Source organism: Dermacentor silvarum, unplaced genomic scaffold, assembly GCF_013339745.2.
Source record: "Dermacentor silvarum isolate Dsil-2018 unplaced genomic scaffold, BIME_Dsil_1.4 Seq759, whole genome shotgun sequence".
NCBI classification, from domain to species: domain Eukaryota; kingdom Metazoa; phylum Arthropoda; class Arachnida; order Ixodida; family Ixodidae; genus Dermacentor; species Dermacentor silvarum.
In genome coordinates, this window is record NW_023606731.1 from 12,082 (window position 1) to 24,814 (window position 12,733).

At 46.7% G+C, this 12,733-nt stretch overlaps 1 protein-coding gene across 1 annotated transcript in view; it reads right to left on the minus strand.

The window, feature by feature from the left end:
* Positions 1–2,782: 2,782 nt before the first annotated feature.
* The window catches only part of LOC119435493 (tolloid-like protein 1), a 34,374-nt gene continuing 24,423 nt past the window's right edge, over positions 2,783–12,733 (minus strand). Inside the window, exons 7-10 of the mRNA XM_037702334.1 lie at positions 12,282–12,406; positions 9,885–10,013; positions 6,960–7,316; positions 2,783–2,811 (exon numbers count right to left, since the gene is read on the minus strand). Coding sequence (XP_037558262.1) covers positions 2,783–2,811; positions 6,960–7,316; positions 9,885–10,013; positions 12,282–12,406 — 640 coding nt within the window. The remainder of the gene's footprint in view (positions 2,812–6,959; positions 7,317–9,884; positions 10,014–12,281; positions 12,407–12,733) is intronic.

Sequence of the window (12,733 nt, forward strand, 5' to 3'; positions counted from 1 at the left end):
GCTGTTCCGTTATACACTATAATTCGTTATCTGTGGGGTACGATATGTCCGGTTTGGACTGTATACTTTGGCAATATTACGGTGACCGATTTTTTTATGAAGCTTTCACTGACGGTCTATGTCAATGGAGCTTCAAGTGTGTGTGTTATATATATATATATATATATATATATATATATAGGAAAATCAGAGCACAACTTCGCGGTATCTTAGGTTTATTATTTTCCCAACAGTTTCGGTCGGTGGACCGCCTTTATCAAGGGATACAGAAAATCTTGCAACAGTCTTTTTATATCTTCAGTAGAGAAAGAAGGCGCCAAAAAAAGGTGAGAAAGGAGAGATAGATATATGACAAAGGTGAACATGCAAAAAAAAAAAAAAAAAAAAAAAAAAAAAAAAAAAAAAAAAGGATGGAGAGTTAAAGGGAAGACCCCAAGACCTGGTCGTGCCAACAAAGCAGGCAAGGTCGCTGTTACGCGTGTTCACATGCACAATTGACGGACACGCCTGTTATGTTAAGTTGAACAAGCAAAAAAAAAAAAAAAAAAAAAAAAAAAAAAAAAAAAAAAATAAGGGGGGGGGCGGGAGGGAGAGTTAAAGGAAAGACACCAAGACCTGGTCGTGCCAGACAAAGCAAAGGTCAAGGTCGCTGTTAAGCGTGTTTCACATGCACAATTGACGGACACGCCTGTCATGTTAAAAAAAAAAAAAAAAAAAAAAAAAAAAAAAAAGAGGAGAGAGAGAGAGAGAGAGTTAAGAAAGACACCAAGACCTGTCGGCCAGACGAAGCTTAGGGCAAGGTAGCTGTTCAGCTGTTAAGCGTCTTACACATGCACAATTGCGGACACGCCTGTCATGTTAATTGAGCATGCAAAAAAAAAAAAAAAAAAAAAAAAAAAAAAAAAAAAGGGGGATTAAAGGAAAGAGGGTTAAGGAAAGACACCAAGACCTGGCCGTGCCAGACAAAGTAAAGGTCGAAAGACGAGAAACACGAAAGCAGAAGAAATAACCTGCAAATGTAGAAAAGCGTGGCGAAATCAGCATGAAATTGAAAGCAAGGGCAAACACGAGAAACAGGAAATAAGAAGAAGCAGCCTGCAAATATGACAGTAACAGCGTGGCGAAATCAGCATGAAGTTGAAATTGAAAAGCAGGGCAAAACACGAGAAACACGAAACAAGAGAAAATAACTGCAAATATAATAGTAACAGTGGCAAAATAAGCATGAAATTAAAAAGCAAGGCACAATAATGTGGGTGGTTCGGTCCGCTCCCCCACTGTGGTAGTGGGCATTCTTTCGACATCACACACGTGTTCGGCTTCTCACACACGTGTTGGCGCCTTCTTTCTCTACCTGAAGATATAAAAAGACTGTTGCAAGATTTTCCTGTATCCCTTGATAAAGGTCGGTCCACCGACCGAAACTGTTGGGAAAATAATAAACCTAAGATAACCGCGAAGTTGTGCTTCTGATTTTCCTAAATACGCTTGGCCCATTGAAAAATCCAGTTACTTCTACAGCAATGGCTGCCAACTACTCCACTTCCAAGCGGTTATCTCTTCGCTTTCCTCGCATTCCGAAGTTGTGCCATAATCGGAGACTCGACCATCAAGTACGTCCACGAGAACTTCAACCCCGTCGAACCCGGAACTCCAGGTTTCGTGTGCTACAGCGGCGCAAGGTTCCGCGATGTTCCAGGTCTCCTTCAGCATGTGGCACCAACAGTGCCGAAACTGGTGCTCCATGTGGGAACCATAGACATTGCGGATAATGGAGCGACGCAAGCCCTGGAGGAGCTGACACAACTCGTGAAGAATATTCGCCAACAACGACCACAAGCAGAGATCTGCCTGAGCCTGCCACTGCCTCGAGCCCTCAACCGCCGCCGCCACGGAGTGAACAAGCGGTTCGTCCACTGGTTCAACAGAGAAGCGTCCCGATATGTGAATCAGGTACGCCGCCTCTGCCACCGAAGAGAGCTGGGACGCGGGGTCTTCTATCTAGACCATGTCTTCCAAGAGATGCCGCCTTGGAGGGTCCTGGCCGCAGACGGTCTCCATCCCAGCTTTGAAGGCGTGGCGATGCTGGCGCTTCACTACAGACGCCTGCTGACCACCAAGACAAGCCGCTGGCATCCACGCCAGCAGACTCTACCGCCAGCCGGCATGGCGACCACCGCGAGTTCCGGCACTCCACAGCCCGGCACTCCACAGCGTGCCACAAATGTCGACTCGTCGCGCACACCACCACCCCAGGCCCAGAAGTCCACCACCCCTCCAGGACCGCCTCAGATGGCCTACAACCTGCGCAGCTTTGCGGACGTCACTCGGCGACCGACGCAGCCACGGCAGAACTGACAATTTCAGGGTTCAGGTACGGTCCGCTCCCCTAAACCACGGTCACGTGCATTTCAGCAAATCAGGAAAACGATTGAGAAACGCGTAAAGTACAATCTTCACAGCACGACGCTTAAGTCATATGCAGCTTCTAATTTGGTACCAAAAGGCTTGTGTCTAAAGCTAAATCCGGCAATGACAACACTAGATCGGCATGAGCGGGCACAGTGGGACAAAACACTCCATGAAGCGTCGCTTAATCTCATGAAAATAATTATTGACCACAGTGAACGCAAATCTCACGAACTTGAACAAGCTGAACACTCACTGAAATGCAAATCAGATCTCAGCGAAATAGAGGGAAACGACCTAGTTGAGTATGAAAATAGGAAAATAGGGGAGACAAAGAGCGTAAGCGTCGGAAGTTAGAGCGGGATGGCATACCTCAGACGATTTCCATCAGCGCGAACGTCCCTGCGACCACCACGAGTATTAATAACAACGTAGAAACAACGGTAGTTAACCTTTCATCTGCCCGGTTAACGGCCTCCGAAATTAGTCTTCTTGCTAAAGGCCTTACATTCTGTCCGGCAAGCGGTAAATTTAATGAGTTTCAGTTTTATCAGGATTTGGATAATTTTGCCAGAAATCTTCGCTTGCGGGAATATTTTCATGATAACCCAGCCGAACAGCATTCCCCGGAGCATCAGGAACAAATTGGTCACCACCAGATCAGAGGGACAGATATTTGGAAATGTATATATCCGCCGTCCAAAAGATATCATGAAAGCATGCTCAAAAGTGAAACCCTTTCGACAAAACTTGTCGTACGAAGAGCGCAAATCGTTGGACTCACTGAGCCGTCGATCAGATGTTGTAATTAAACCTGCGGATAAGGGTGGCGCAATAGTAATATTGGATAAGGTCGACTACCTGAAAGAAGGATATCGACAATTAGAAAATAAGGAATTCTATACGGAACTCACAGAGGACCCCACTAAATTGTTCGAATCAGAAATATGCCGCGAATTAAATTCACTGCACAAGGAGGGGAAAATATCTAAAGATATGCTTAAAGCAATGCTGCCGATTCAGCCAGCCCCTGGTCGTTTTTATTTGCTACCCAAAATCCACAAAACTAACCACCCCGGTCGCCCTATTGTCTCAAGCAACGGCACGGTAACAGAAAGAATTTCAAGTGCCTTAGACTTCATAATTAAGGACATAGTCCCGACCATTCCATCTTACATTCAGGACACCAACCAATTTCTTCGCACAATAACTGGACTAGAGATCCCCGAAGAAAGCTTCCTGGTGACAATGGATGTAATATCCCTATACACAAACATACCACAAGCAGAGGGCATTGGCGCGACAGTCAGCGCTTACATGAACGCAAACACGCCTGTAAGTCTAGACGAGGACACGCTGTCAACGCTACTGCGGTTAGTACTAGGATACAATAACTTTGAATTTGACGAGAAACACTTCCTCCAGATAAGCGGAACGGCAATGGGCACGAAGATGGCTCCTAATTATGCGAATATTTTTATGGCATCACTTGAAGAACCTTTTCTTGCGGCCAGACCTTTGAAGCCGCTCATCTACAAAAGGTTCTTAGACGACATATTCTTTATTTGGCACCACGACGAAGAAAGTCTCCTTAAATTTGTAGCAGATTTTAATTCAGTTCATCCGTCAATCGCTTTCACTTACAGCTATTCTAAATCAGCTGTAAACTTTCTTGATCTCACGGTACAAATTAAAGATAATCGAATATTCACAACCTTATATAAAAAGCCAACAGACCGCCACCAATATCTTCATTTCAAAAGTAGCCATCCACAACATTGCAAGAAAGCCATCCCGTATTCACAGGCCCACCGATACCGCCGCATCTGCTCTGACGAGAAAGACTTCCAATGTCATGCAAAGGAACTCAGAACGGCCCTGGTGGCGAAGCACTACCCGGAACGTATTGTTGATGATGCTATAAGCCGAGCACAAGCCTTAGACAGAAATGAAATTTTGACTGGCTCAAAGCCCCGCCATCCGAAAAACCAAACCAACCTTATCCTCACCTACTCATCTACATTACCGCACGTGAACAACATCCTAGCCAAACACTTTAATATCATTCAGCAGAGCACACGTTTGTCTTCAATTTTCACAGAGCCACCCCGAGTTGTCTATCGCCGGGGAAGAAATCTAAGAGATATCCTCGTCAGAGCTAGGACAACCACGGTTCAAAACATAGAATCAGGCTGCAGACCTTGTGGTAAACCCCGCTGCAAGGTCTGTAAGCACATGACTTCAACCTGTCTTGCTAAGGCTACTTCCTCTGATTTCGCATTCAAAATTAAGGAACCTCTAAATTGTGACAGCAGCAATGTGATCTACATGCTCCATTGTGAAGTCTGCGACCAACAGTATATAGGCCAGACTGGAACCGCGTTCAGACTCCGTCTAAACAACCACAGAGCTCACACCCGCGCACTACCACATCTCCCATTCTCAAAGCATATCAGTCTGCCTGAGCATTCATTTGATAAAATACGTGTCACTCTTCTCCAGTCAGGCTTCCGCTCTTCTCGTGAACGGGAACAAAGAGAGTCATATTTTATCCACAAATTTAGAACGATCACGCACGGCATAAATGAACACATGGGAAACCTCTCGTTTCTTTGTACATAAGTTAAATTAGCTAAAATCAGAACTTAATCCCCGCATAGGCAAGCCGAACACGTGTGTGATGTCGAAAGAATGCCCACTACCCCAGTGGGGGAGCGGACCGAACCACCCACATTATTGTGCCTTGCTTTTTAATTTCATGCTTATTTTGCCACGCTGTTACTATTATATTTGCAGGTTATTTCTTCTTGTTTCGTGTTTCTCGTGTTTTGCCCTTGCTTTTCAATTTCAACTTCATGCTGATTTCGCCAGGCTGTTACTGTCATATTTGCAGGCTGCTTCTTCGTATTTCGTGTTTCTCGTGTTTTGCCCTTGCTTTTCAATTTCATGCTGATATCGCCACGCTGTTACTACATTTGCAGGTTATTTCTTCTTCTTTCGTGTTTCTCGTCTTTCGCCCTTTACTTTGTCTGGCACGACCAGGTCTTTCGTGGTGTCTTTCCTTTAACTCTCCCTCTTTTTTTTTTCATGCTCAACTTAACATGACAGGCATGTCCGCCAATTGTGCATGTGTAAGACGCTTAACAGCGACCTTGCCCTAAGCTCCGTCTGGCACGACCAGGTCTTGGTGTCTTTCCTTTAACTCTCTGTCTCTCTCTTTTTTTAACATGACAGGCGTGTCTATCAATTGTGCATGTGAAACACGCTTAACAGCGACCTTGCCCTTTGCTTTGTCAGGCAGGACCAGGTCTTGGTGTCTTACCTTTAACTCTCCCTCCCTCCCTTTTTTTTTTTTTTTAGCAAGTTCAACTTAACATGACAGGCGTGTCCGTCAATTGTGCATGTGAAACACGCTTAACAGCGACCTTGCCCTCTGCTTTGTCTGGCACGACCAGGTCTTGGGGTCTTTCCTTTAACTCTCCATTCTTCTTTTTTTTGCATGTTCAACTTTGTCATATATCTCTCTCTCTCTCCTTTCTCACCTTTTTTTGGCGCCTTCTTTCTCTGCCTGAAGATATAAAAAGACTGTTGCAAGATTTTCCTGTATCCCTTGAAAAAGGTCGGTCCACCAACCGAAACTGTTGGGAAAATAATAAACTTAAGATAACCGCGAAGTTGTGCTTCTGATTTTCCTAAATACGCTTGGCCCATTGAAAAATCCAGTTACTACTATATATATATATATATATATATATATATATATATATATACAGGGTGTTTCAGCGAGCACTTTCAAAAATTCTTAAAGGTTGCCTGTGACAGATAGCACAATTCTAGTTCATGAGCTGGTCTACTCGAAGAGGCGTACATTACTTGCACCATAAATTTAAATGCACAATCGAATAATTAACAAAATGGACTAAAGAAGTTTTTAACTAATTCCCTAATGGCTCATATTGCAATTTACAAATTGTTGCCGCGGAGTTCACAAGGCTGATCCACTTGGAACGAATTCTCTGGATGACACCAGTTTCTAGATATTAATTCTCGAACTTTGCGGAGAAAAGCATTGGCGTTCCAGTTAACAAAAACGTCGCTTTATGCATTGAAGCACAAAATTAACTGAAACGCCTATGGATTTCTCCGCAAAGTTTGGTGTAATATATATATATATATATATGTAATATTATTATGTAATATAAATATATACACATATATATATCTCAACGTGTAGGTTAAGGACGCACGTACGAAAAAAACGATGCTTCATTTCCTACGTTTCGTAAGACTTAAAGATGGGTTCTTTTCTTACGTGCGTCAGCAACATAAACTGGATTTCTGGATTTTTCAATGGGCCAAGCATATTCAGAACATTGAGAAGCACGACCTCGCGGTTATCTTAGGTTTATTTACCCAACAGTTTCGGTCGGTGGACTGACCTCGAAAAAGGCCGGTCCAAACGTGGGCGCACTCAGTACTTCATATTAAGTCCACCGGTGGGCTATCGTTGACGCGAGAGCTCATGCGAGTAAGCAACCAAATGGACTCACTGGTCTTTCCGGCGGGCACCTGTCCGCATATCTTGTGGCCGGCCAGCTCCCGGTAGTCGTGGTGGCAGCCGGCGCTGTACTCCAGGTTGAAGGCGTCGAATGTGACTAGCAGCGCACACACGGCGTCGCTGTGTCGCCGGATGAAGTACCGGCAGCCGAGTCCCGGCCGGTAAGGGCCCGGGTAGCCGGGGCTCTCCAGCTCGAATTCCTCGAGCGCGTACAGCCGGTCGCAGCTGGCCTGCTGGTGATGATGCTGCTGTTGCTTGGTGGCGATGCCCAAAGAATCCGACGGATGCGGATACGGCTTCGGATGGTACAACTCGGGTGGTCCTCCTCCCAGGGACGTCGGGGGTCGGCCTGCGGAAGTATGCTGGGATGACATCGCGTTGTATGGCATGCACCGCTTGTCTGGCCTTCGGTAGCTGTGTAATCGAGCCAGGGATGCCTAACTAGTTTGGCAAGGGCGAACCAAACTGTTTTAAACCCCCCTTTCATTCCCTGCCCATTTATTTGGTTGGCCCTGTAGATCATCACAGCATCGTTGGATAGCATGTCATAAGCCCCGTGTCTCGGGAAGCGGACACTTGCCATCACTCTCTTAAAAAACATGGAATAGGTGAGCATCCATGGACCCTGATGAGTTGCCATGCATGTTTTGAAAGGGGGAAGGCAGGAGGGACGTCGCCACTTTTCCCAGTTTCATTTTCATGCCAACTTTAGAGTGACACCGAAGACGAATTTATACTTCGTTTATTTGCTTCCAAAAACTTGAATCCATATTCCTTACACCATGTCTCACTGATTCTCCGATTGGTTAACTTTTTTCTCGAAATACGCGGCTTAGGAAAAAAAAAGCCCGTTTGTACGTTCCGCGCTCCCCGTGACGTATAAGGATACCATCTAGCCGCAAGCGAGGCCTGTGTTGGTGTTACATAGTAAGTGCTACCATATACGCGAGGGTGCATTTTGCTGGGCTTGGCTGTATTGTACCGGCAAACTAACAGCGTCACTCAAAATGGATGTGGGCGAGGTAGCGCCTGCGGGCGAAGTCCTCAACGCATGGCTCTTTTCTTGAGTGAACTCTCTCCTGAAAGCAAACGGCAGGCCCGTTTCACAGACAGAATGTTGTTTTTGAGTGCCAGAAAAAGCGTCTGCCCACAAAATTACAGCGAAGCTGTCTCTGGCTATGGTTCTACGCATTTGTCGTGTCGGTCAACCGATCTGCACGCGCAAAAGCTCAGCTCCTGAACTTAATACAAAATCGCTTCATTCTATGCAAAATCTTATAACGTCTCATCATTTGGATATGTATTATTAGTAGATTTTGTTATCAATAGGCACCATTTTCACTGTTGACTCTCAGGTAGATATTAAGGGTTTCTCGAAGATTTGCCGCTAAGCGACCCGCGTCGGCCATGTGTACGCTCGCACCGCCCTCTCTTTGTCGTCGTTCAAAGCGCTTGCGTGCCAAGTTTCCTTCCGCACTCCCGGCTTGGTGGTCCCATCGCGCGTGTCTAGTTTCTTCCGGCTCCCCGAGGTGGCGGTAGTCTTTCACGCGAATGTATGCCGCCGATCAAGACCGCCGATCAAACTAAATAGACAGTTTAAGTTTCGCGTCCGCAACAGCTCTGCGTATGCAGGAAACCCGCAGAGGTGACAGTGCGCATGCGCAGTACGCAGGAGCACGCTCTTGCGTGCGCCCGCAGCTTTTCAAAAGCTGCGTAGCGTCCGCTGCGGGCTTTTCGGGATGCTCTCGCGTGTTCTCGCGTGCCCAGGTTTTCCATATGGCTGCACCCTTGATTGCATTGAAATTCTCAAAACGCGTGAGTCTGCAACATTTTCGTCGCAGATTGGCAATTGTGGCTTGACTTGCATGTGGTTTGACTTCTTGGTGGCTGACATTGGCTACACAGTTTCAGAAGCTGGCGTATGGCGACTCTGAGTAGCACACTACAGTGCAAGTCAGTAATCCACTTCTCAATTGTTGCGTCCTGCCAAATAACGCCGTCTGGAGGGCACGCCCTCTGTATACGTGGGTGGTTGCGGACGCGCAACTAAAACTGTCTAGTGTGTCCTTCTTCGCTGTGACCGCCGTCGCCACTAACGAGAAATAAATTTGCTCATATATTTGATCTAAATTCCGTGTCACATCTACGTCGTGTGCTAAACTGCTTCGCTGTTAATCCACCTTCACAGCAGTAGAATGGCGCGTAATATTTCTTTTTTTCATTCAACTGAAACAGACTGTACGAATAGTTGGCAGGCGCACGAATTCAGGCTCCCATGCGCGTTCATCCATCTCTAGTCTGTTGGTTACCCCTGTCTTGTCTAACGTCAAATCGTGCTTTCGTACGTCATGTTCCGTCAATACCGTCCAGCCCAATTTCCTGTTCTGCTAAGCATCCATCCCCACTGTTACACGTTGAATGATGCCGAATATCAGCGTGCTCGTGCCATGATTTCTAAACTCCATTCTCTTGTATAAAAATTGCCAGATGCAAATATGGCTTAAAAACACTTTCTATAAATATAACATGACATATTTTTTATGAATTCCTGCGCAATTAACAAAATATCGCGGTGCCAATTGCATGCTTTTCCCGCTGTGTTTCGCCAGCGCCGATGGGCTCAGCAGCCGTGTCCTCGCTTTTTGCATCTTATGAATAAATTGCAGTTATGGACACAGACAAAACAGTGCATTAGTGTCCTATGCTACGGAGTGTACGTACTTGACATGTAAAATAAAAATTCCCTTTAGTGTTCCTTTAAAGGGATACCAACGGAAGAAAGTTCAAGTTTCGCTTGTTCGTGTAAAACAAAGGAGCGTCGCGTAAAATTGTTGGTTTTCAACTTCTTCACGAGGATATGAAATTTTACAAGCAAGTCGTCACCGCACAGTGATCGTGTGTAGCGTGCACGACTTACCGTCGCCTCCTTCTCCCGTCGGGCAGCCGAGTTGCTTGTAGAAGCCGAGGAATCCTTTCCCGGCATCGAGGTCATTGGATATGAAATGCATTGTCACGCTACGGCGGGGACCCTTGAAGTCCAAGATGCCTGGATTTTACAAACGAAACAGGTCATTAACGCGAAGCCATGAACTAGTTTAGACGCTCAAGACACCGCAAACACGCGTTCTTATACATCCATGGTTCGCTAAGGCATATTCATTGAGCGCAGCCATATCGAAGTGCAAGGTGCAGGCGGAGGAGTTGTGCATCTATACCTGCTTCACCTACGTCGCATTGAGCTTTAGCATAACGTATATTTCTCCTGTCACGACATGCTGCATGCGTGTGTATAGAATTATGTCATATACGCACAGTCTTCGGAATCCTCTCTACGAAACTCCCGTGATGCGCTCGCTCTATACAGCTCTCACCCTTACGGTCTCACTTTATTTGTTTCGCTTCTGCTTCCTGGTTATTATATAATGAACCAGCCCTGACGCAAAATGCTATCGTTGCTGAAGCAGTGACACAATGTACGATTTCTGTGTTTTGGCAGCAGCAGATCGGTTGATCGTAATCCATATGGCTTGCATTATCCTCTGGTGCTCTGAAACGGTGAGTTGTCATTGATCGGCGCATTCTAGGGGTCAAATAGCGGGCAACTCGGCCGCTCACGTTAGTCATATGCTTTTTATATGCCTCCTGGGTCTCGTCTCACTGTACAAACAAGGCACTCGGCCGCCGCCACGCCACAGGGCGATGTGGCCAAGCCCGACGCACGTTTTTCGCGGGTCTTCCTCACTTCTCAAAAAGATTAAATTGACATTAAAGGAAAATAATAACCCAAATTATATCGATAGAATATTCGTCCAGACCACTATCATTGTTTTCTGCTTTCCAGTATTTGTTGCGCAAAAAAAAAAAAAAAAAATTGGGGTAGCTTGGTCTTGTGGCGCAAGGCTAAAGACACAGCGGAGCTGATCGGTTCCTAGCTGGTCCTGGCTATACCAAGTGTTGCGAAGTTATACGAAGTGTGTAAGCGTTTCGTCGTGGTCCGTGGCATCGGGGAACGCCTCGCGAAGCACTTGCAGTCCGAACACACGTAGGGGAAGTGGGGCGAAAGCTATGGACAGTGTACACGCGCCGCGCAGCACACGACACGCCGGGATGACGTCACGGCGCATGCGCACTAGCGCGCAGCTGGTGGGAGCTCGGCCGAGCCGCCGCCAGAGGCGCCTGCTGCAGTCAGGGACACCGCGAGCGTTCGGCGCTAATGCGCGGAAACGGAGAAGACAGGATGGCGTCGGTAGCACCTCTGTGCGTTGCCTCGTTGGTGCTGCTACAATTTGTTTCTCTCTCTCGCTCTCATTTTCTCTTCCTCTCTTCCGAGCATAGCGCGCGACGCGCGCACTCTCTCTTGCTCTCATTTTCTGTTTTTCTCTCCCGACCATAGCTCGCGACGCTCCGCGAGGTGGTTGCTAGGCAACGCAGTGGCAGGCGGCACACATTACGGCCGGCTTAAACAGCTCCGCTGTTAAAAATTGTCTCTGAAGGTCCCATTGCTGCTTCTCCATTTGAATCGCCCGCGCTAAGCGGGCGAGTTGGGGTAATCATTACGTCAGCTCCCTGTCTGATGTTCTAAGTGAATCAGCCAGTGCTGACGGCACATGACAGGTACCGCAGACAGGTACCGCAGTTACCGAATTTTATTTCCATCATTTTTTCGCTTACAAAAGCTCTGTGCGCGCTACGAATGGCGAATTCATTATTACAGAGGCGTAATCACTGAATCTAGCTCGACCTAATATTTCCCTTTAGTGTGAGTGAGTGAAATAACTTTATTGACGCCCAGAGAAGACAGAGCTTCCAAGAAGAAGCTGCTATTAAAATGCTGCTGCTACCACGTAACGTCCTCACAATGCGCAGTCTATTTGCCTACTAGCCGCGACAATGTCGAAGATTGGAATATTATACGTCTTCCATGAGTGCCCCACACCGGAGACACTGTGTATGACACCCCGGCCAATGGCGCGGAGTCGTTGCGAGTGCCGGGCGCGGTTGTTCCAAAGTGGTCCGCGCGTGAACGTACTGGGACCGAGCTGTTACGTGGTTCCACACCAGGATCGGATAACGTGTTTTTTTTGTCTCTTTTTATCTATACATTAAAACTAGGTGTCAGTTTCTTAAAGCAGATAGCGCGACGCCGTTTTCCTTGAGCCCTCAACCCCGAGGTCCTTTACGTATATCACCTCACACGTGCAAATGCTGCCGATATTGACAGCGCCTTCGCAAAAATGTACGATATGTGCTACTCTATATGACGAGCCCGAGGAATCTGACAAGGCGCCATTGGCAGAGTAACATGACCACTCACGTATCTGTCCCTCCAGCTGACGGTTGCAGTAGCGGACGCCGTTGATCTCCATGAAGTCGGCACCACACTGGCCGTCTGGCCGGTTGTTCGAGAGCAAGTTGAACTGGATGAAAGACAGCTCCACCCTGCGCACACAACAGCGGAGAGCGCAGCAGCAAGACGTGTACTGAATTTTTAATTTTATCATTCTTCTTTGCTCTCATTTTCGTACTTGCCTACCCGAGAACATTTCAAATCCGTAAAGCTCCAGTGGACATAACAGGAGGGAGGAGGAGGGGTGACAGCATACTTTTTATTGAAGTTTGCGCTGAACACACACATTTTATCAGATACATGCGCACTGTATTAACGATGATTGGTAAAAGAAATAGGAACAACAGTAGAAATGCAAAACCAAACTGCTGTATTTAGATTACAGTTACTTTTCCAGCGACGTTGCAGTTGCCCATTTC